This window comes from Cebus imitator, unplaced genomic scaffold, assembly GCF_001604975.1.
Source record: "Cebus imitator isolate Cc_AM_T3 unplaced genomic scaffold, Cebus_imitator-1.0 Scaffold81, whole genome shotgun sequence".
NCBI classification, from domain to species: domain Eukaryota; kingdom Metazoa; phylum Chordata; class Mammalia; order Primates; family Cebidae; genus Cebus; species Cebus imitator.
The window spans coordinates 1648816-1673334 of NW_016107396.1; the positions used below are offsets into that span (position 1 = coordinate 1648816).

Genomic DNA, 24519 nt, shown 5'->3' on the forward strand with positions numbered 1-24519 from the left:
ATCTTTCTGGTTCATCCATATTGTAAATGGCAATATTTTCTTCTTTTTTATGGCTAAATAATATTTCATTATATATATTTATATGTGTATAATTTATATAATGCAATAATTTATATATACACACAAATTTTTGCATTCTGCGTGTATATATATACACATAAATTATTGCATTTATATATATATATATATACACACATATAAATTATTGCATTCTGTGTGTGTATATATATATATACACACATACACTATTTTTGTAAGTTAAAAAATTATGAACTTTAAGTGGAACTCTAAATTCAGGCTAGTGGAATTATTTGGATCACTTGAGGAAAATAATACCTGCTCTTTCCCCCATAGTTTTACATTTTTAAAGCTATCCTACACGTGCTCTATCAAAATAGTTAAATTTTAATGTATAAATATCAATATTTTAACTTTTAACAAGTCATTTATGATATGGTTGCTTGACTTATTCATTCTTTATGGAACAGTACAGCAAAGTGTATGTTGTATACAGGTAAACTTAGACCTACTCTATAAAACCTGGGAAATTATTGTCCTAAAGTATTGTGAAATTGTACCATACTTTCCCTTCTTGGGATCTCTTTTAACACGTTCTTCAAATAGCCCATTAATAATTTTTGAATAGCTATTACTTCTTGATCATTACTCTCCTTTCCTACAACAATGTAGAAATCCTGAATTTTTTTTTTTTTAAAAGGGTAGAAAATATTTAGCAACAAGAGATCCTCAGAACTATTACGTGGGGATTATATTAAAATTTTTGTATAATAGATCACTGTAGAAAACACCTGTTGAGGCACCAGTAAATGTTTATAAGAAAGAGAACCTGTTAGTCTTTAATGGTGGCTTCTTTATGTAATTGATTTTATTTTCGTTTTCCTTTCATTTTTATTTTATAAGTGATATTAATTTTATTTAAATAAAAAGTAAAATTCTGCACATTGATTTATAGTTGGATTAGTCTACACTGTTTGATCCTTGACCTTTAAATGTTATCACAATAGTCATTCTTCTGTTAATTGGGTACATAACTGTGATGTTTAATAATTACAGACCTTCCCTGGCTATTTACTTTTAATGTGAAGTTTTATCCTCCTGATCCTTCTCAACTGACTGAAGATATCACCAGGTACTTTATATTTGCGTTTTAGAATGAGCCTTTCCTTACAGCTCTCGTTTGTTTCTGTGCCCTGGGAGCGTAGTGGTAATTTCAGGATTGAAAACCAAAGCAGTTTTCTTAAGTTTTAGAAGTTTCCTTGAAAATGGGTACATCCAAATAGTTTGAAATGTTGCCAGTTTCAAAAATTTTATTCACTTTCTTTAATTTTTTTATTATATTCTAGTAATGAAAATTTTAAAAATAACTGCTGACAACTTTGTTTTCTATGTTATACTTTTAAAAGTCACTAATATTTAATATTTGAGATTTTAATACTAAGGTCATTTTTGTTGTATATAACTCATGTGTGTCTATATACTAGTCTGATACTACACAGATGATATGAGGTTAGAAAAATGAAATTATTTTAAAGGGCCAATTGAACTGGTAATTTTTTTTTCTCTTCTCCTTCCAGAACCAAACAAGATAGGATTTCTTATGTAGAGTCAATAGCTAGTTCACTTCCATCTGCTCCAAGATTGTGTGAGCTATAAGAACATACACTTAAATTGCAAAGAAAGGATTCTGTTTAGGAGCAAGAGAATATTTATTGATTCTAAGTACTTGAATGGCAACCAAAAAACATTATTGTGAATCAAAAAGTACCTTGAAATCTTAGCCCGATTAGACTGGGTACCAGGGATAGCATTTCTCAGCTTTGGTAAGAGGCAGTATAAAGGGTGATTTTTTTTTTAAAAGGATAATTTTTATATTCCATATCTTAAAAAGGTTATTTAAATGGCCAAGTACAACTGTGTGCAGTGTATGACGTTTAGAAAACTAGAGGGGCTTAGAAAAAGAGTCTGCTTGTCTTCAGTTCCTGTATCTTTGATGCTTTCTGCTAAGCCAGTTTTGTTGTCAGATACCAAATTGTAGAGGTGCTTAAGAGTGCATAATATTCATGTGAAATAGGAAGGATGGAGATTTCTTTCCAATATTGGTACATAGCAGTACATAGCAGCCTTTTGTTTTGTTTTAACTACTTATTGCTGAATAGGAATGTACTAATTAAGTTCTGAATGAATTAGATTCACCTAGTAAATAATAAATAGTAGCTTTTGTAACTGCACAGTGAGCTACTTAGAGCATAAAACCTGACCGGATGGCGTGTGTAGGATGTAGAGCTTCACTGCAGGTGTGCCTCTGAACAATGCATGTCATTGGGGCTTTGTGACCCCACACACTCTGTATATATACTCCTCCTTGCAGTAATTTGTTTGGGGAACGATAATCCTTTGGTGATTGCAAGTTTGTAGCATCAGTAAGTACTTTGGTTTTCCATATAAATGGATCTTGAACAGTCTCCCTGTCTGTAGTGGAAGGAACAATATAGTCTGCTCAACTAACTAGAGGTCTCAGTGGTGCAGCCTGAGACCAGCCACCTGCCTGTACTTGTGGCCTGGCAGCTTAAAATGTCATGATTGAAATCTTCACCATGACTTGAGTGACTGTTTAGAAGGTGGGGTAGGCTTTTGAGAAGAGCAAGAATACTATTTAGAATAATGTTTGAAGAATGCTTCGTAGTGCTGTGTGAAGATGCAGTTTGGTAATTCAGGGAGCTCTTGCCATTTTTTGTTAGAAGTTTCTAGGGTTTCGACTTAGGCTTTGAAAACAGAGGAAAGGACTAATGTGAAAAGCAGAGACAATAATATGAAAGGAAGCGACAGGATGGAATCTTTGTGTTCAGGTTCTAAAACTGCCATAAAATGTGGAGAACTGTCACTATTGTTGATTAGAGAATTTAAAGATAACCTGGATCCATGGTTTAAAATTTAGTTTTCTGAAGTATGTACAGTTATGCTCATGTTGTTCTATGGGTCGAGGAAACATATAATCCTCCTTAAAAAGACAATTTCTGCAAGGCATAAAATACTCAACATATTGTAGTGATAGTCAAAAGACTTTGAATCTCTCAATTGCCGAGAACTTGTCATGTGGCAAGCACTCTACTCACTGCGGGGCTATGGTGATGATAGAGTCCCTGCTCTGCCTGATGATGTATTTGGAGGTAAGCCAGGTGTAACTGAACTGAACTGGCCCCATGTGCTGGATTGTGCTTTCTGACCCAGTAACAACAAGGCCTGGACCAGAGGCCAGCACCCCCCATTTGATCATGTAGGGTAGAGAGCAGGAAGAGGATTGGGCCCTAAAACCCAGGCCAGGTAAGTGTCCACGGGACTAAGATGCCCAGCTGCCAGCAGGAATGCCAGTCTCCAAAAGGTCTTAGAGAATGAAGACTCTGCTATTGATATAGGAGGATCCGTGGTGACTATAGCAAGTGGTGAAATTTGAGAGTAGAAATTACATTTTAAAATGTTACCAAGAGGAATTGACAGTGGGATTGAAAAGGGGGAAAAAACCCCACAGACTATATATCACGTGTTTCTGCATTTTATTTCATGGAAATGGAAATTCTTTTAGAATTGTATAGTGTACCACATGGATCGTTGAATGAGAAACATTATTATAGCCACTAAATATTATAGCTTCTAGTTATTGATTTCTAGGCATCTGGCAGATATTTTATTTATATTAGCTGATGGTCACATTCATCTTCCAAGGGAGGTAGAATTCTTAGTGTCTTACAGGTGGGAAATTACCCTTAGGCAAGTAAATTAACTTGCTCAAGGTCATATGGAGTCAGGTTTTCCTGGCTTCAAAGCCCAGCCTTTTTATACTAAACTGAGCTAGCTACGGCTTTACATAGGGTAAGTGGACAAGTAAGGGCTTCAAAGTAGAGATTTATCAATAATTGTTGTTAAAGTTGTTTCCAGAGAAGAAGAAATTAGAATAAACAGAGTTAAGATGATAAAGGGTGGGTGACCTTAGCTTTTCTTACAAATGATTGACTAGCTTTTTTTTTAACCCATTAATCTTTACATCTTTTGAGTGCTAATTTTTATCACAATTTTAAATCCAAGGAGGCAGTTTAAGTGATTGAAATTTTTACTTCAGTCACAAAACTCTTAATAGTAATTATAGACTGACTTTTACTGAAACAGCAGTTCAGAATTTGTATTCTATTGCGTGTATGTGTGTGTGACTGACTTTTCTTTAAAAAAAATGCAGCATTTGATTCTAAATATTTTCTTTTACACACACACACACACACACACACACACACACACTAGCCTTCTGGACCCAGTTTCTATAAAAAGTTGAGGCTTTTTATTAGAGAAGAAGATTTTTGCTGTGGATATGAAGAACACCTATATTGTATATTTGTTTTCAAAGGGGTATTAGGTTTTAAGGGCTAAGAGTGTTCCAGTCTCACCTAATGGTTCTCCTCTGACCCTTCTCTCCCTCTGTTCCTCACAGATACTTCTTGTGCCTTCAGCTCCGGCAGGACATTGCTTCTGGCCGCCTGCCCTGCTCCTTTGTGACTCATGCTCTTCTGGGATCCTACACACTACAGGCTGAACTTGGTGACTATGACCCGGAAGAACATGGCAGCATCGACCTCAGTGAATTCCAGTTTGCCCCAACTCAGACTAAGGAGCTGGAAGAGAAGGTGGCAGAGCTGCACAAAACCCACAGGTCTGTTGCTTTGCTGACTGGAGAGGGAATGGCCATGGTAGATTTAAATAGCTTCTCTTGTAGCGCTTACTAGACATTGAGCACAATTTACAGGATTTTCCAGTTTTTCCTTTTGGAGCTTCACCAAGCACTAATCAAGACAACATGCAGCCCTTGAGGCATCCTTTCATTATTTTTATGACTATTGTATAAGAAACTATGCTCATGAGACTGTATGTTTTCATTTATTGGAAAAATGTACTTTTCCCAATGACACCTTCTTCTCTCTATCCTATTCCTTAACATATACACATTGGAAACAAACATGCCCACATACTTATTTGACATTTACTTTATATTTCTTCTGCCTTTTAATTGTCCTGATGACTCTGTGTGGTAAGAAAGCTAGGGAGATGTTGAGGCACTGGGATTTGAATTACAGTGTAGGTAGCGATGGACATAGGAATGGTAACTGAAATGTACAGGCCGTGCCACTGGAAGATGATCTATTGGTTTAGCTAAGATTACTTACATTACATTAATACCATATCACACTTTGAGAACATTTATGTCTGTGTGAAAAGAAAATGGACTTTTTATACAAGTTTTTAGAACTCTGGCTGCAACTATATCACAAAATTATAGTTTTATAAAATTTTTACTAAAGTGATCTGAAAGGAATTTTCAAAAATTAGAAGGTTTTCAAACAGGCCATATTCATTGACTTTGAAAAAATGCAGTATTGACTCTAAATATTTTCTTATTAATTTATTTAAATTCTATTTAATAGACATTTGTTGTATAATTCTAATAGGAAATATGAGATACTGAAATGCCATGGGGAATGTGAACATTAATGGGACATGGTCTTGCTCTTTAGGAGCTTAAATTTTATTTAGTTGGGCATATAAGTAGGAATAAAAATTACTTTATTTTATTTGATTTTTTGTTTTATTGAGATGAAGTCTTGCTCTGTCAACAAGCTGGAGTGCAGTGGTGCGATCTCGGCTCACTGCAACTTCTGCCTTTAAGTGATTCTCCTGCCTCAGCCTCCCGAGTAGCTTGGATTACAGGTGCCCGCTACCATGCCCAGCTAAGTTTTATATTTTTAGTAGAGACAGGATTTTCACCACGTTGGCTAGGCTGGTCTTGAACTCCTGACCTCAAGTGATCTGCCCGCCTTGGCCTCCCAAAGTACTGGGATTACAGGCATGAGCCACCGTGCCCAGCCGGAAATAATTTTAGTATAGCCAGAATGTGATTTGTATTACCTATCATAGGTGTAAAATCAAATACAAGTAATTTTGATCTTTATTATGCTGAACTCTAGTGAAATAAAATGAAGGAGTAAAAATGTGTTTATCACAGAAAGATGAGATCGCTTTTTTTTAATTCTCTGGTTCTTATGTCGTACCCTATTGCTGGGACTTTTTCCTTCAGTGGAAATAATCAAAAGCAACTTTTTAAGATAGAAGGGGTAAGAATGGAGGTATACCTCTATGCAATTTAGCAGTTTTAGATGTTAGGATCTTAAAAGAAAAATGTTAAAGGTTAAGAGTTGTTTTCTTACTTTTTCCTACTTTTCTGCAAAGTTGGCTGGGTTACTTCCTCCCCTCCAGACTCTCTGAGCACATACACTCCTCTCATTTGACTACGTTTGCTCTGCACCCATTAAGAAGATAATACTGTTTCTTTTGATTCTCAGGGGTTTATCTCCAGCACAAGCTGATTCCCAGTTCTTAGAAAATGCAAAGAGGCTTTCCATGTATGGTGTTGACCTACATCATGCCAAGGTACTGTAAATGTAACGGGAAGTGGCATCACACCAGTCTGTTGACTGAAGTTTTGAGAGGGCTCCAGTTTCGGGATAGCCCAGCTAATTTTGGGGAAAAGGGATTTGCCTTCACTTGAGGATCTCTGGAATGTTTCCCTGGTGACTAATTATGGGGTTTATAGTTGTGGGAAAGACCATGTATTTTCCCTCTACTGCTTCTTTTCCCAGGCTTTTAAATTAATGCCATTTCATAGGTACTTACTGTGACTCGCCATGTCAACCTGTTTTACCCCTTACCCTGGCTTTATTCTGCATCTTGGCTTCTGCTAGGCCAAGTGCTGTGTCTGTCCCAGTTCCCTCTCCCACCTCTGTCTTGGGAGAGGAGAGCAGACCTTAGCAACCATAAAAGGACAAAAGCAGCATGGATAGGACCGCTTTCCAAAAAGCTTCTGTGTGGTGAAGGAGCCCTAGATCTAGCCTTGTCCCTGTAGGTGTGTTTTGTACTTTGTGAAAGATAAGGTAGGCGGGCCCAGGCTCTGGGTAATAAAGCACTTTCAGTCTAATTTGAAACCTAGTAAAAGAATAAGACAATGGAGACATGGGAAGCCAATCATAATCCTGAATACCATAATCCTGAAAGATAAAAATCTCGAAAAATATAATGCTTGAAAAAATAATTTTAAGTTATTTAAAAGACATTTATTTATGTTTTTAAAGGGGAATTTGAGAAACATAAAACACAACAGAACCTCATAGGCCACTTTTAGTTTTTTTGAGATGGATTTTCACTCTTTTTTTCCCAGGCTGGAGTACAATGGCACTGTCTTGGCTTACTGCAACCTCTACCTCTCGGGTACAAGTGATTCTCCTGTCACAGCCTTCTGAGTAGCTGGGATTACAGGCATGCGCCGCCATGCCCAGCTAATTTTTTTGTATTTTTTAATAGAGACAGGATTTCACCATGTTGGCCAGGCTGGTCTCGAACTCCTGACCTCAGGTGTGAGCCACTGTGCCTGGCCCATTGGCCACTTTACATGACAAAATAGGCAGTAGTAACATACATACTTTTGCAAGCATAAATGCTCCAGTATACTGACGATAGTCACAGGGTATGAGTTATGAGTAGACGAATCCTGTTCATACAAAAATAGGCCCAAAAGTGAAATGTGTAAGCACACATCACTATAGTTGGTCGCCAGTAACAATATCAGTTACTTCATGGTTCTAGTTTAGATGATTATATGGTGGGGAGAGTCAAGAAGGAGAATGACAGGCAAGGTGAAAGATGGATTTGTTTTTAAAAAATATATCCAGAATCAACATGTCCTATGGTTGCCTGCTTTTAAAAGACCCTACCAATCTCTAGATGTTGTTTAGAAGCCCAAATTATGATTTGAGACATCTCTAGGAAAGCTCCCCCCCTCCCTACGCCTCTGATGAATAATTCTTGCGTTTGTGTTATTAATCATACTCTGTATTTACATAGCATTTTTTTTCCTCAGTGGCTTCCTTTATTTAAATACTTTTCTGTATTACAAAACTAATACATGTTCATCATAGAAAATAGAGACAAACAGAAGAAAATAAAGACCACTTAAATCTTTATGTAGAAATAAGTACTCTTAATACGTTTTTTTCTTTTTTCTTTTCTTTCTTTGCTTTTTTTTAGATCGCTGGGCAGTTGAATTCACATGCTTTCTAAAAATGGGGTCATACTATGAGCACCATTTCTGTCAGTTTTTTTTAAACTTGCTATTATAAGATTTTTCTATGTCAGTAAGTAGTCTCTGGCACCATCATTTTTAACTACTAGATGCCGTATGCCCGTAATTTTAAAAAGTACTGTCACACCATCTCATTTTTTTTTTTTACCAGTATACCATCTTATTTAAAATTGGAATGTTTTTTATTTTACAGCTACATAAAACAGTGCAGAGAATGACTTGTTTAAACCTGTGTGTTGTTAAATGGTCTATCTGCCTGATACCTTCTGGGAAATGCTAGTAGGAGGTGAAACAGATTGTCTTGACACTCAAGTGCTTTTCTGATCATTTTCTGTATAATGGGACAGGCTAGGTTAACCAAGAAGCAGAAATAGGGAGGGAAGAAAAAATAAGTTTGGGACCAAAAAAACCTCCCAAACCTCTCTTCCTCTAGACCCTGCCATTCTTGCCACATGGAAATCTTGTATCTCTGCTTTGTTGATCATTAGTTAGAAACCAGTTCTTAAATGGCAGTGCTGTAAGGTTTCAGGATTCTTGTTTTTGATGTTATATCTTAGAAAAGTAAGAAATTGTGGACTCTGTTTGAAGTATAATATTCTTTCTCGCTGTGTAGTTAGGAGCAGAACGCTAAAAAATTTCAAGGGAACCTTCATTCTGTTTATCATCTGATAGACTCTGTAGAATATATTTGATAAGCAAGATATTTGTGGCTTATTGAAAAGAATATATGTGGCAGTTTAAAAGAACTTTTCACATTTCATGTTGTTTCAAGTTTTATGTCTTTTTATTTTTCATTTTTTTTTAATTAGAAGAGTTTATAAGGCATATTTGTGTTAGGATGAGTTGAAAAATGTTGAATAAAAGGAATCTTGACAAAGGTTCAGAGAAACCATAAGAGAATCAGGACTCTGGTGATGGCCTCAGGCTAGTGTCTGCAGCTATCCTGATCTCTCTAGGTCTGTCTGAAGGAGGGAGGGCAGAGTAGTTTCCAAAACCCCCAAGCAGAGACATGTGGGGAGAGTGCTGTCTTGCTGGGAGCCATTGTCAGAGGGACAGAGTCAGCCTGATGTGGCCACGCAGGGAGGGAATCTGGGTATGAAACATCCTGACCTCCCTTTCCTTCCTTGCCTGATCTTCTGCAAGAACTTCCTTAATACTAAATTCATTTGAACGCCAGCTCTCATGGGATCCTGTTGAAATCCATATGGGGCAGTGAGCAATGCAGAGAAGGTGCTCCTTTTCATTCGTTTATTTTTCTGATTTTGCTACCATGTGGCATAACTTATCTATGATGGATTGAGTCCTGCCTTTTCGTCTTTTCACTTGCTACCCTTTATCTGTAGTTTCTGTTCACACAAATAGTGGTAATTCTAAAATAATTATGTAGAACAATGAAAGTCAACCATTTTACTTGAATCTGAGTTGTGCTTTATTTTTAAGTCAGATAAAATAGCTTCCTTGTCCCATCCAAAGATTGCTTCAGACTAGAGATGGCTCATTCAGTGTTTCAAACGCTGGTTGCCTCCCCACTTGTGGTGAGAACATGCCGTCTTGGGCAATCTTCTGCCTTGCTTGCTGTGGCCATGGGCAGTGATGGTTTTGGCAAACATACTATGGGGTCTGGTGCCAAGTTGCTTGGGCACCTGTGCCTGATTCACCCCAGCTTTTTAGTCTATTCCTAGAGAGAGTTGTGGCTGCCAAGATAAGGGTGAGTAAAGCAATCAATTGGATTTTTAAAAATGGCTTACGTTGGTCTAATGTAATTTTATTTGTGTGTGTGAATTATTCAAGTGTCACAGCAGAAAGCAACTAGCATCAATTAGCTAATACTACACTTATAAAAAACTGATTTAAGTGGTATTAAAGCGTTCTTAGTGATAAGACAGACAAAATGTTATCCTTTTACTAAATTGGGAGTTAGACTAAATATGGGGGTTGTTTCAGCATTTTTTGTGAGAATTTGTTTCGTATTGTTTGTGATTTCTGAAAATGTGAATATCTTTGAGCAATAGTCTTCAGTTTTACATATGTTGAATGAGAGCCATTTCTCCTCTTAAGAGACAAACAATAATTTGTATGCTTTGAATATGTGCATCTTAGATCTTCCCTACTTGAAATGTGAGGAGACAGGTTTTCACTTTTGTCTGTAAATTTGTTTGGTTTTTAAAACATCGTTTAGATGTGTGATTATTCTAGATTGTCATTGATTCCAAATTAAAGCTCTGGGGAAAGAAACTATTAATAACTTCAAGAATAGTCTGCCATCCTTTGAAATATGCCAGCCAAAGGAATGCCTAATGAGAACTGGATGTCAGCATTCTCAGTTAATGAAAAACTGCTTGAAAGAATTCAGAGATTTCAGCACTATCAGCCTTTAAGAGAAATTATCTGCAAGAGATTGCTGTTTTGCAAAATAGTGGCATAATTTTTTTTTTTTTTGAGATGGAATCTTGCTCTGTCGCCCAACTGGAGTGCAGTGGCTCGATCTCAGCTCATTGCAACCTCTGCCTCCCAGGTTCAAGTGATTCTCCTGCCTCAGCCTCCTAAGTAGCTGGGACTGTAGGCACACACCGCCACACCTGGCTAATTTTTTTTGTATGTTTTAGTAGAGACGGGATTTCACCATGTTAGCCAGGATGGTCCTGATCTCTTGACCCCATGATCTGCCCACCTCGGCCTCCCAAAGTGCTGGGATTACAGGTGTGCGCCACCATGCACAGCCAATACTGGCATAATTTTAAGAGCTATTAACTAGAGTAATCTATCCTTGGTAAATGTATCTAAAGGAAAATGGTTGAACACACCTTGGGATAGGCCAATAGACTGTTCCTAAGGGCTGGACTAGCCTACAGGAGAAGCTCATTTTATTTACCATACCTTCAGAATCTTCAGTTCTGTTTCCTTTCTTCTCTGTTAGCTCCTGCAGTAGAACTGAAGAACATAAGCATTACGCCTTTTGAAGAACATTGTGTCCTATAGTCAGGTTGCCATAACTCTTTGGCAAATCACACTTGATCCCTGAAGATGAATAAATTTCACATGTATGTGTGTGCACTGTAGTTTCACTAAAATTTAAATACAAACCTGTTAAGCTGGCATTCCTGATCATGATTTGAGGAAGCTAGTTAGCTTCTTGATTTGTATAACTTTCACAGCTCTAACCATGATTAATTGGGTTATGCTTGGCAGGACTCAGAAGGTGTGGACATCAAGCTGGGCGTGTGTGCTAATGGACTTCTCATTTACAAAGACAGACTGCGAATCAATCGTTTTGCTTGGCCGAAAATCTTAAAAATTTCCTATAAGCGCAGTAACTTCTACATTAAAGTCAGACCAGCAGAGGTAAGCAATCACATTTCTAATCAGTAGTTGTTAGCATGCCTCTTTACAACCATGAGTTAAAAAATTATTTTCTACTAATTCTAAAATTTAAGAAAATAAACTTATTTTTTCTTCCATTATAAAAGGTCAGGGTTTTTAATGATAAAATTGCAGTATATATATGTATGGTCTGTTTTTCAAAAAAACAAGCAACCATCATACTTTTTACAAAAAAGAAAAAGTAATAAGGTATGGCTCTTTTTTTCTTGTTGAATCAATTAAGTTGTGATCATCAGGAAAGCAATAAAATGAGTTTTAGTGAACATTGAAGGATAGTTGGTTTATGTGAGTAGTTGTTACTTGCTTTTCATAGAAAATCGTATTGCAGTCTGTGAAATTCATCTTTATACGATTATATTAGAAATACAATATTTACCTTTTTAAAAAGGAATAGTGACTTCTAACAGAAACATCTGAATTCATGCTTTTCAGTAGCTTCTAGTCAGTTCTTAAGGAAATACACTGATTTGTTTTATGGATTTATTCCAGCTGGAACAGTTTGAGAGTACCATTGGATTCAAACTGCCAAACCACCGGGCAGCAAAAAGGCTATGGAAAGTGTGTGTGGAGCATCATACTTTCTACAGGTAATTTTAGGAAAACAGCTCAGAAGCCAGGCATGATGGCACACGTCTGTAATTCACCAACTCAGGAGGCTGCAGTGGGAGGATTGCTCGAGCCCAGGAGTTTGAGACCAGCCTGGGGAACATAGCGAGTCTCTTTTTTCCTAAGAAAGAAAGAAAACAGCTTGGTATTGCTTTTAGTAACCTCTGTGAATTAGGAGGTGGTAGTGGTGGGGAATGTGGTAGATGCATCAACCCCCTGCCACTGGACTCTTTTTTCTCCTCCTTGCCTCATCTCCTTTGTCTGCACATGTCAATTTAGGTCCATGCATTGCCATCATTCAGAACTGAGCCGCTCCTGCAGCTGTCCAGAGCTCCAGTTTCTGACTCTAACCACCTTTCCTTCCACCACAACCACACTGCCTCGTGCCTGCCACCATTCTTCTTTCCACTCTCCCTCCTCTTAGGTTTCACTTTGATGTTCTCATCAGCTGCCTCCTGACTTCACTTCTTTCCCAAACTAGCCTGAAGCCTGTGGTCTGACTGCTTTGTCAGGAGTGTTCTGACCCCCTCAAACCACACTCCGCTTCACACGTTTACCTTCTCTGTCTGCTAGTCCTGGATTAGTCCTGTGTCCTGACCTCACCACTTCTGGACCTGTGCTGTCAAGTGCTACCTTAAATAGTACAACTGTTGTGACACATGCAGTTATTCTTTATAACAAAAAACAGCACAACTCTGTGGATTAGTGCAATTAACGGAGAAATAATTTCTAGCATAAGCTGGATCCTCAGTGCTGCTAGGCAAGCAGTTTGTCCTTTTACTTCCTTTGCCATTCCAAATGCTCATCGTCTTTGTGAGTCCCTAGGCACCCCTGCTTCCTCTTCTGATGCCCTCCATCAGGCTGGTTACTGGAAGTAGAAGCTGTGCGTCATGAGTGTTCTTGGTTTCATGAACCTTCCCTTCTTCCCCTTTTGCTCTTAATTAAGCATCGCTCTTCTCTCCTCCCATTCATTCTTTCCCTCTTTTGCTGTCTCAAGGAGATTCCTCTGCTTTGATCCCTCATTTCATGCCTCACAAAGTATCCTGCTTTGTAAATTATTTATCCTTTAGTTGGTACCTGCAGTTTCTTTGGCCAATAAATATGTCCACATCTTGCTCTCTTAAAAACAACAACAAAACAACATATACATACATATATTGTGTGTGTATATATATATATATATATATATATAATATATATATAATATATGTGTATATTTGGTATATATATATATACACATATATATGGTTATATAAGATTTTATGTATAAAATCTTTGATCATCTGACCATCTTTACTTTATATCTTGTCACTTTTTGTACTTTTCTTCAAGGACATGATTTTTACATGTACTTTGCTTATCTTTGTTTCTCCATTCCTCAATTTCCTGTAATTGTAGTTTAGATAGCTGTGTATCTAGACCCTTCATCTTTAAGGTCTTTGCTCTAGACTTAGAGTCAATACTGTTATACCAAATACGAGCTGTGTGACTGTGGTACATTACTCAACCTCTCTGTGCTTCACTTCCATCATCCATATGTGATAGTAATACTAGTATCTACCTCATAGGATTGGTTTGAAACCTAAATGAGATAACACACATGAAACAACTTAGAACTGTTTCTGGCACGTCATCAGATTTGTCTTCATCATTATCATTGTTCTTAGTTTGGTACCCCAGTTTGCTGTTTATAAAGTGAATTATCAGCTGGAACAAATAATTCTTTCTTGAAGTTAAATTGACCAAGACCTGTTTTTCAAGACTACTGTAATATATTAATTTTCAAGGAGAAATATAACTCATAAAATATACTTGCATCCCTCCGCCTCAGTTATACTGATCATATAAATCTTTGAAAACTTTGTAATTTTTCTTGATAGCTATAACAAATTTCTCATCAAGACAACATGAGCCAGCTCATATAAAGGTAGTAGATGACGTTTATGACACAGGCCCCAACTGGGCAGACAGTAGCTTTCCCTATCACATAATGATTAAAAAAAAAAAAGCAATAATCTGTTTACAAATGACAAGTGGTAGTGTTCATTGAACATTTGTTATAGTCATGCACAGAGTTGATTGCTTTATATTGTGGTAGTCTGTTTCTCGCCCTAGGCAAGACAGCTGATGCTTAGAGATCAGTGCCTATGGAGGAGCACAGCAGCCAGGCACCTGAGGAGAGATGGAGACTGGGCCCCCTGGTCCTGAGACCCATATTCCTTACCTCTGTGCTGTCCTCTTCTTGTATTCTTCTAGCAGGAGTTTCTGAGATGTATTAGCTGTGCAAAGCCTCAGGCCTCTCCATTTTTGCTAATGTACCATGGACTCCAATTTAGAAGTATACCAGTTTGCTCCTGCAAACTTTTGATATAATGGTTAACAAAAGCAGTTTTAAATTTTTAAACCTTGCATAATATTGCTTACAAAGTTATATAAAAGAATATATCTAACACAAAGAGTCGGTCATACTTTGTCTCCAGATTGCTTTGAATCAGATCAGTGGAATTTACTCTGTTTCAGTTTATCACAGAAGGTACAAATGATTTCTTTAGAAAATGACAGTGGCTTGCAGATTGAAGCCATTAACACATGAACAGATCTATTAATTGGTAGCCAATTAGCTAGACTGATATCAGTGGAACAAGAAAGTAATAATAAAACTGATGTGGCTGGGCATGGTGGCTCACAGCTGTAATCCCAACACTGTGGGAGGCCGAGGTGGATGGATCATGGGGCCAGGAGTTCAAGACCAGCCTGACCAACACGGCGAAACCCCATCTCTACTATAAAAAATACCAAAATTAGCAAGGTCTGGTGGCACATGCTTATAATACCAGCTCCGCAGGAGGCTGAGGCAAGAGAATCACTTGAACCTGGAAGGCAGAGGTTGCATTGAGTCAAGATTGTGCCACTGGACTCCAGCCTGAGCTACAGAGGAAGACTCTGCCTCAAAAATAAATAAATAAATAAAGCTGATACCCTTTCTTGGAGCATTTAATAGAGCCTGTCACCATTCTCAGTGTTGTACAGGGATTCCTTTTTTTTTTTTTTTCTTTTTTGAGACGGAGTCTCATTCTTGCCCAGGCTGGAGTCAGTGGCAGGATCTTGGCTCACTGCAACCTCCACCTCTTGGGTTCCAGCGATTCTCCTGCCTCAGCCTCTTGTGTAGTTTGGATAGGTATGCGCTACCACTTTGGCTAATTTTTGTATTTTTAGTAGAGACAGGGTTTCACCATGTTGTTGGTCAGGCTGGTCTTGAACTCCTGACCTCGTGATCCGCCCACCACGGCCTCCCAAAGTGCTGGGATTATAGGCATGATAATGCCTAGCTGTACAGAGATTCTTCTAAGAATCTTAGCCTAGCTGTGCAGAGATTCTTTTAAGCTTAATAACAGATCTTATAGGACAGGTACTGTTATGGACACTTTACATTGGAGAAACTGAGAAGCAGTGGAGTTAAGAGACCTGCCCATGGTCATGTGGGTAGCAACTGGTGGAAATGGCATTCAAACCCCGATAAAGTAGCTCCACGTTTAAGTGGAACTACAGAAGTATACCCACTGTGCTGTACTGCCCAATTGTATTTGCAGTGGATATTCTTCCTTGTATTTTTCTTAGTGCTCTTGCTGTTCTTATGAGTGTGTGTGAACTAGAATTTCACATCGTCGTCTTCTAGCTTGACATGAAACTGCCACTTAAACTTGGCATTGTAAAAGCAGGATAATCCCAAGTGAAAACACTGCAAAAACCTTAATACCGTTGGTAATTGATACATGCATTTTTCTTATATGTTCCTTTATTGTCTATAGATAAATGTTAATGTTATTTGATTTATAATGGCAGGATTTTAAAAAACTAAAATGATAATGTACTTCTTAAGCAGTAAAATAGGTAAAAGTTGAATTCCTTTTGCTCTAGGCCTTTAATACTCTGTGAAGGTTAGTTCCTTTTTGTAGTTTTTATATTTCCAAAAGTGACATGATAGATGTCTTGCAGTGGTTTAGATGTTATTCTTTCAGAGACAAGGTCTTAGAGCAAGTGTAAATTTTTATTTTTTAATTTTACTTTAATTTCCGGGATACAAATGCAGAACGTGTAGGTTTATTACATGGGTGTATGTGGGCCATGATGGTTTGCTGCACCTGTCAACCCATCATCTAGGTTTTAAGCCCTGCATGCATTAGCTGTTTGTCCTAATGCTCTCCCCTGTCTTGCCCTGTACACTGCAAGTGTAAATTTCTGCTGTTCAGCATTCTGATTTAAGAATATGCAGCTCTTTCTCAAGTACAATTTGAAACACTGGCCATTGTCAGATTGCACTTTCTCAGCAGCAGTATCTATGTCTCCTTTGAAAACCATGGGGCTGAACGTGGTGGCTCACACCTGTAATCCCAGCACTTTGGGAGGCTGAGGTGGGTGGATCATGAGGTCAGGAGATCAAGACCATCCTGGCCAACATGGTGAAACCCCATCTCTACTAAAACACAAAAAATTAGCCGGGCATTGTGGTGCGTGCCTGTAATCCCAGCTACTTGGGAGGCTGAGGCAGGGGAATTGCTTGAACCTGAGTGGTGGAGGTTGTAGTGAGCCGAGATTGTGCCACTATGCTCCAGCTGTGCAACAGAGCACAAGATTCCATCTCAAAAAAAAAAGAAAAAAAAAAAAAAGAAAATCTATTGGCAGAAAATGGGCATCTTCAACAAACACTGTTGCTACCCTATACAAATAGATTGGAACCAAAAAAGCCAGCGTATGTTAGTTCTTCTTTTACTAGCTTGATTATAACATGCTGTTTTCCTGGGTGAATGCTGTGGAGAATCCTAAGTTGACAGAGGATTGCCTTTTGTTTTTGTCACATCTAACTTCACCTTGACTTGGATCTCCTCATTGCTTTATTGCAGAAGGTGATTTCTAAAAAAATTGTACCGAAGGTCTTAGAAATACTTGAAATTATCAATGGAGTTCTTTAAGGAATCACTCTTCCATGACAAATTATAGGAAACGTTTTGGTGGAATTCTTCATGTTTTTGAATTGTCAACGAAAGTCTTCTTATTTAATAAATTCTACAAGAGCTCTGAGATTGTGTTTCTGTTATTTATCAACTTTCGATCAAAGTGAGCAAAATAATTTTAGATGAACTCCCAAAAAGATTGGCCCATTTACTAAAAACATGCTTTTGCATAAGCCTGGAAGTGTTTGACATCAAGAAAGTTTGAGTTCATTCATTATGAACCCAGGGATTAAGCAGTAGAATTGTGTTGGCTGAAGGGATGTTAGCCAACTCTACAGATCCACTATGTGTGTGGTGTGTTCTCCATGGGAAAGAATCACTTGATGGAACAGATTCCTGAGTTAGATGTTTTCTCTCCAGCAGAAATAGGCATAAATATTAAGAATTACTAATGGTGATGGATTGTTACTTGGCTCTTATAGCTAGAAGCAGAAATTCAGATGTGTTTATAGAAATGATTTAAGCTAATACAAATAAATAACCTTTGGTATACTGAGAACAGCTGTTTCTTTGCTTAGGTTGAGAAGAACATTATTCATGAATATATGAATGTGGATTTACTCATCACCAACATAAAGCTGTGTGTGTAGGAGGGTTTGTAAATAACGTTCTCTAGAAAGTTTAGTTTTTGAGTAATCATACTTAAAATGAAATATGAAAGTACATAGCTTTAAGGTTTTTTAAAATCCATAAAGTCTAATTTTGTTTCCCCTTTCCTTTTTTTTTTTTCTTTCTCCTATAGGCTTGTTTCTCCAGAGCAGCCACCAAAAGCTAAGTTCCTGACCTTGGGGTCCAAATTTCGCTACAGTGGCCGCACCCAAGCACAAACCCGCCAGGCCAGCACCCTCATAGATAGGCCAGCACCACACTTTGATCGCACTTCTAGTAAACGGGTCTCCAGGAGTCTAGATGGAGGTAAACACATTTATGATATTTTCATTCATCTTTCTCTAATCCAGTGAGGTCAGGAAATGTTAATCCAGTTAATAAAGCCACCAGAAATACCCTTCAGAGACAGCCATTTTTTTTCCCAAGAAAATAAAATGCCGTTACTTATGCCTACAGGAAAATAATTTTGTTGTGTTTTGGAGTTGTTACTCTTTTTTGATGTTGTCATACTTTTTTTGTAAAGCAGGTTGAATACCCCATATCTGAAAATCTGAAATGCTCCAAAATCAGAAAGTCTTTGAGCACTGACATAATGCTCCAAGGAAATGCTTATTGGAGCATTTCAGATTTCATATGTTCAGATTTGGGGTGTTCAGCTGGTAACTATATATAATGCATATTTCAAAATATAGAAAAGCTAGAAATCTGCAACACTTCTGGTCCCAGACATTTCAGATAAGGGATACTCAACCTTTACTGTCAGTGCACACAAATTTATTTAAGAGTTCTCATTCATGAGATGTTGGACACACATGCTTTACTGATTTCTCTTGATTAAGTGTTGTGTTGTCTGTGGTTCAATTTCCTGAACCTGTTAATTGATGGCAAAATGTAATTCTAAGCGTTTTTTGCTATGGTAGCATATGAACCTTAATTCAGAAGAACCATAATTCAGAAGGTTATAGGAGGTCTGTACCTGATTGCCTGCCTCAGCAAATTTTCATGAATGAAACAACTTACTGAAACTTACCAAACTTTCTGTCATATGAGAAGGGTTTAGTAGCTTCAAAGGATTCATTTTAAATACAGCATTTTAACAAAAAGGAAATATAATGTGTTTATTTGTTGTTTAACCCACGGGAAAATATGCATAAATGTGAATTTTTTTCTATTAGACTTTTAACTAGCTACATTTTATAGTTTTGCATAAACTACATATGAAATGTTTTATATAAACTACACATGAAAAAAAATGTATGTATATAAAAATTACCTGATCCAAAATGGGTTAATCGAGGTTTTCTATAAAAGAGCTAAGGTTAAATTTACATTAGAATGCCTTATGAAGGAATTTTCTTTCTTTGTAATAGAAAATGATTTGTGTAGATAATTTTCTACCCAAAGAAATAGTTTTCCAACATTTTTAGTTTGATTAAACTAAAAAATATATATATAAAATACTAAATTTGAAAATTGTATTTTACTACTACTTATTAGCAGAAAACTTTTTTCTTGTTTATTATATTTTTCTGAAATATAAACTCAAACAACTTATATTTTAAATAATTAGGGTAAAACAGACCAGATAATGCTAACAGATAAAAAAAGATTTCTTATTAGTGACGGATTCATATGCATTGCCTTAATCTACTTTTCCTAGGAAAAAAACTTGGAAAACAAGCGCAGGTGGACACATAGAGAAATTTGCCAGGATTTGTTGGTGGGCATTTTGGTATATAGCTTTTAAATCCTGAAGTATGCAAGGGGATCATGAACCATGCTTTAAACGAATTTCCGAAATTGTTTAAATGATTTAAATTCAGTTAATTATTAATGTACATTAGCTGCTAAAGTGTCTTTTAGCTCTTCAACAACTGAGCACTTTTCCAAGTAAATCTGAAAAATGTGCCAACCCATGTAAATATTTCACAAGCCTTGCCCCTTGCCACAGAGAATTTATACAAGTGCTGAATAAATGCAGTCACTGTTGTTTACTGCCCTGAGAGAAATCATTGCTCTTTCTGGAACACTGTCTGTTTTCAGCATTTGTTTGAAACTATGAGGCTCTATAACTCTTATATGGCAAAGTTTAGCATTTAAAAAGAGCAGTAAAACAGCATTTTCTTTGAGGTGTATAAACTGTCCTCAAGGAAACCCACCATCTTGCATGGGCAGTTAGTGCAGAGGGTTATGGGAGGTCTGTATCTGAAAACAATGATTTTCACAAGGAAAAACAACAAACATGGCACAGTAATCCATTATTTTTCCCTTTGTGTTTTGGAGGCTGTAATTCATCAGATGGGCAAGTCATCAAAAGGATTATTGTGTTATTGTGAAAAATAGGAGGCTTTTAATGCCAATACATGACCAGACAGCCAGTGAACTCTTTGATTAGGGCTTATGTTCTCCTTTCTTTCCCCCCAGAGCAAAGCTGGGCCGTAACCTGGCACTGAGTTTTATTTTCTTCACCACCACTTATCAACATACCTTTTGTTGTTGTAGTTGACATGTGTTGTGTTTTCTTTTTAAGTAAGGCTGGAATAATTTAGATATTTAAGCCTCACTTTAAAGTTTGGCAAACTAAAATAAATCCTCTTGTGATTACATAGCACGTGAAAATCAGGGTTCAACCTCAAGATCAAATACCAAAATGCAAATCAATCTAGAACAGCTATTTTAGGACAGGGGGTTCCTCTGAGATTAGAAAATAGAACCCTGAAGAAGGAAAATCAGTCATTTAAGAGAATGAACAACCAAGATGCATTTGGGAGTTGGGGAACCAGTAAGTTTTCTGAAAGTGGAAACAGGACACTCCTTATTGGGCTTGTCAGGAAAGGAACACCTGCCTGAGGAAGAATCAGGTCAGTTGAGACTTGAAGGGTAAGAAGGAGGAAGCCACAGAAAGGACAAGAGATATCTAATAATAAAACATTCCAGGTAGCAGAAGTGGCAACGATGAAGCTATCAGGCAAGGGAGAACTGGAACGGAAGGAAGACAAGTGTAGTCAGAGCTTAGGAAGTGGAGGGAGAGGTAAGCCTGGGTCAGGTCATGCAGGGCCTTGCAGGCCGTGGTGAAGAATGTGGTCTTTATTTATTCCATGTGCTGTAGGAAATCATTGAAGGGTTTGTGTGCACACAAGAGTGCAGTGTTATCTTTTTGAAAAATCATTTGATGCAAGAGAACAATTAGATTGAGCAAGGAAGCAGGCAAGCTGGCTAGGAATGGTCCAGGTGAAAGTGATGGTGGTTTTCCTGTTGGTAGTAGTAGGCTAATTAGCCATCTGGTATCTTGGGTTCTGTGCCAGGGCCTACAAGCTTCTCAGATGTTTAAGTGTTTAAGACCTGAATAAATGTATTGGCTCCAAAATGTAAAACACTGCATGCTGAAATTAATAAGCCTTTAAAAGCATGCAAAGTCAGCATTTTGTCAATTTTATTTAATAACTTTTAATTTGATATTCATTCAGATTTTAATACCATTACATTTGAAGCCATTTCGTGGTCAGATTTTCTCATTTTGCAAAATTTCTGAGTATATATGTATATATATATGTATGTATGTAATATAATAGGTGTGTAGTATGTAGTATGTATAATAGTTATGTAGCAATCATAATTGTAAGCAAAAGAATCATAGCCATATACTTTCCAAGGGAATTTAAATATTGTTAGAAGTTTTTTTTTTAATTAAAAAAATCCACTGGAAAATATACTTAATATAAGATGCAAATTTATTCTAATGTTGGCTATGATTTGGTATGGGCTTGCAAACAAAGTATGAGTACTTAAGGGCTGGGAAAATCTTAAAAGTCAAGGTGGTAGAATTAGAAATGGAAAGAACTAGCCATATTGAGAAATCTATACAAGAACCTTGTTGGACGTGCAGGTGTTGAGGGGTGAAGGAAGAGTCCTAGATATCCAGGTTCCTAGCTCAAGTAAATGGGTGTAAATATGAGAAGAGCATTTTGTGAAAGAGGCAAGGCTGGGAAAGAATTAAGTTTTGGACAGGGCAGGTGAAGGCTGTGGATTGAGACATATCTTGGGATACATGTATTGAAAGTCCTTGAGGCCTCTCAAGTTCATTATGGTAGTTCACACACAGTCCTGTTCACACACAATCCTGCCCTCCAAGAGCTTGCAGTCAAAAGGTGTTTGTGTTGACCAGGCTTCCCTTGGGGCATGGAACTAGAGGAAACCTCATGGTGTCTGTAGAGTACTTTTTATGCAAATGAAATGACCTCATTGTAGTTCCGTTGTTTGTGGAGGAGCTCCAGATGGACAGAAGTCTTGCCACCTACTATTCGCTTTGCCTTGCTGATGTTTGAGGTAGTCTTGGCTTGATCTGCAATATGATAGCATTTTCAATACAGCATACATTTCTGCCTATCTGTAGAAAAGAAGAGAGCACATGCAGGCCAGGTTTGCTGGGATGATGAGGGAGGTGACTATGTATAGATTTACCATAGTTCATGTTGAGATACTGAGGAAGCAGATTAAAAAATGAAAAAATATTAAACGTAAACATAGAAGTTAAAATCTCTAAAATTTACCTTAACTGTCTTTTACTTGCTATTTTATCTTTTGAATGTTATTCAAATTAAAGTTTCCTCTATGGAGCAATTCTTAAAACTTAATGGAGCAAATCATCTTAATAATTACATAACCATTTGTTGCAAATAGATAGATTCAGAAGTAAATCAGACAAGTCCAAAGAGTTAAAATACTGCTTACCTTGTAATTCTCTTTGCCCTAACTCTGGCGTTTAAGCTGGTCTTAGAGCTCCTCCTACTGGCCAGTTTCATGAGCTGACTATATCCTTCCAGTACCTCTGATTTGAGACCCTGGTTAAAATTCTGAATACTTTCAGAATTTGGTAAACGTTTAAAAATGAGTTTATTTTATATGGTGGGTATTTTCAGAGCTCAAGCAATGTCTATGTTCCTGTTCATTGTTTATATGCTGCCTGTTTATCTCTTTAAGGGGGAAATTTTCCATAAAGTTTGCTTTTCACATGTCCTAAAATAATCCTAAATTGTCATTCTTTACTAGCTCCGATCGGTGTTGTGGACCAAAGTCTTATGAAGGATTTTCCTGGCGCTGCTGGGGAGATTTCAGCTTATGGCCCTGGAGTTGTCAGCGTTGCAGTGGTACAAGATGGGGATGGCAGGAGGGAAGTGAGAAGCCCAACTAAAGCCCCACATTTGCAACTCATTGAAGGAAAGGTATGGTAAATTAGCCCAGTATGTGTTTTCAAACATTTACTTAAATACAGGCTATCTGTTGTATTTTCTGTTTTAGAAATCAAGTATTTGAAGTTAGTGTTTCTGTGTTCTCTGTTGGCCTTTTCTGTTTTCAGATATGCGTAGGGGTCTCTGACCTTTGTTTGATTGTTGTTCAAAGCAGAATATTTCAATGTAAATTATTTTAATGCAAGTAAGTAATTTACTGGTCTTTTTGACTGTCCTCATCATCCCCTTATCTAATTGAATCCCTGAGGTAGAAAAGCTATGATGATTTGAAATTTAGTTTTGGTTGGTTACAAGTAAATTTTAAAATGTAGCATCTTGATAATTTTAATTAATGACTTGAATTATTTGACATGACCGAAAACACTCTTTATGAACACACGTATTTTTCATTAATAATCTATAACTAATGGAGAAATTCTTAGGGTAATTGTTTTGCGAATAGAGAATGAGAACATGGTGTGTTGCTTTTGGCTTTATCTTGTGCGTACACCATAGTGAAATGGAGAAGTAACCCATATTGTGTTCTCAAATGTGTCACTGTTATCTTTTGTTACCTTGGGCAGTAACATCATTTGAATATTGATTTAAGAAGCCTTTGAATATTTTAGATCTCTTTTCTGTGTCTGAGCAAAGCAACATTTTTACATGTAACATTGGAGTGAGGACAGATTAAAAACAAATGAATCCATCATATTGATTTAGAGTGTTTTCTATTTTATTTTTGTATTTTTTTTGAGATGGAGTTTCACTCTTGTTGCCCAGGCTAGAGTGCAGTGGCACAGTCTCGGCTCACTGAAACTTCCACCTCCCAGGTTCAAGCGATTCTCCTGCCCCGGCCTCCCAAGTAGGTGGGATTACAGGCGCCTACCACCATGCCTGGCTAGTTTTATATTTTTAGTAGAGATGGGATTTTACCATGTCGGTTAGGCTGGTCTTGAACTCCTGACCTCAAGTGATCCACCCGCCTCAGCCTCCCAAAGTGCTGGGATTACAGGTGTGAGCCATTGTGCCTGCCCGTATAGTTTTTTCTAAATTTTAACTTTGAAAATTTTAAAGACATAAAAATATATAAAGACTCGCTAGATCAAGTGCCTCAGGAATTCCTGCACCGATAGCCTCTAAGGCTCAGCATGGAGAAGGTCTCAGGGACTGCCACATGGGCCCAGTCTTGTGCCACAAGGTCAAGTGCTACCTATAGCAAGTGACATCAAATCATCTCCATTCCATTGTTAAAGAATGTGTAACTATCATATTGAAAAATTATTTGGTTGAGAATTCAGTTAAAAATAACAGAAATTGTGTCTAACAAAGTTTCTTTCAATTGCTGACAAGTTGTCAAAATAATTTAAAATTTTGCTAACAAGGCACCCAGGAGAGTGACTGCTTACATCTGAAACAGAAGAGCTCAGCATTTCAGAATATCTCTGTTCCATTTGGCCTAGTTAACTTGACATATCTAGTAATTTTC

The 24519-nt window shown here is 37.3% G+C and overlaps 1 protein-coding gene across 39 annotated transcripts in view; it reads left to right on the plus strand.

Annotated features, from left to right (window-relative positions):
- EPB41L2 (erythrocyte membrane protein band 4.1 like 2) overlaps positions 1-24519 on the plus strand; it is a 232406-nt gene that overhangs the window by 163011 nt on the left and 44876 nt on the right. For all 39 annotated transcript variants that reach the window (XR_005201093.1, XM_037740204.1, XM_017533260.2 and 36 more), the window contains exons 6-12: positions 1075-1150; positions 4499-4717; positions 6402-6489; positions 11384-11536; positions 12065-12162; positions 17936-18108; positions 22852-23024. Coding sequence is in view for 38 of the 39 variants with exons in the window: in XM_037740204.1 (XP_037596132.1) it covers positions 1075-1150; positions 4499-4717; positions 6402-6489; positions 11384-11536; positions 12065-12162; positions 17936-18108; positions 22852-23024 (980 nt within the window). In the remaining variant the exon portion in view is untranslated. The remainder of the gene's footprint in view (positions 1-1074; positions 1151-4498; positions 4718-6401; positions 6490-11383; positions 11537-12064; positions 12163-17935; positions 18109-22851; positions 23025-24519) is intronic.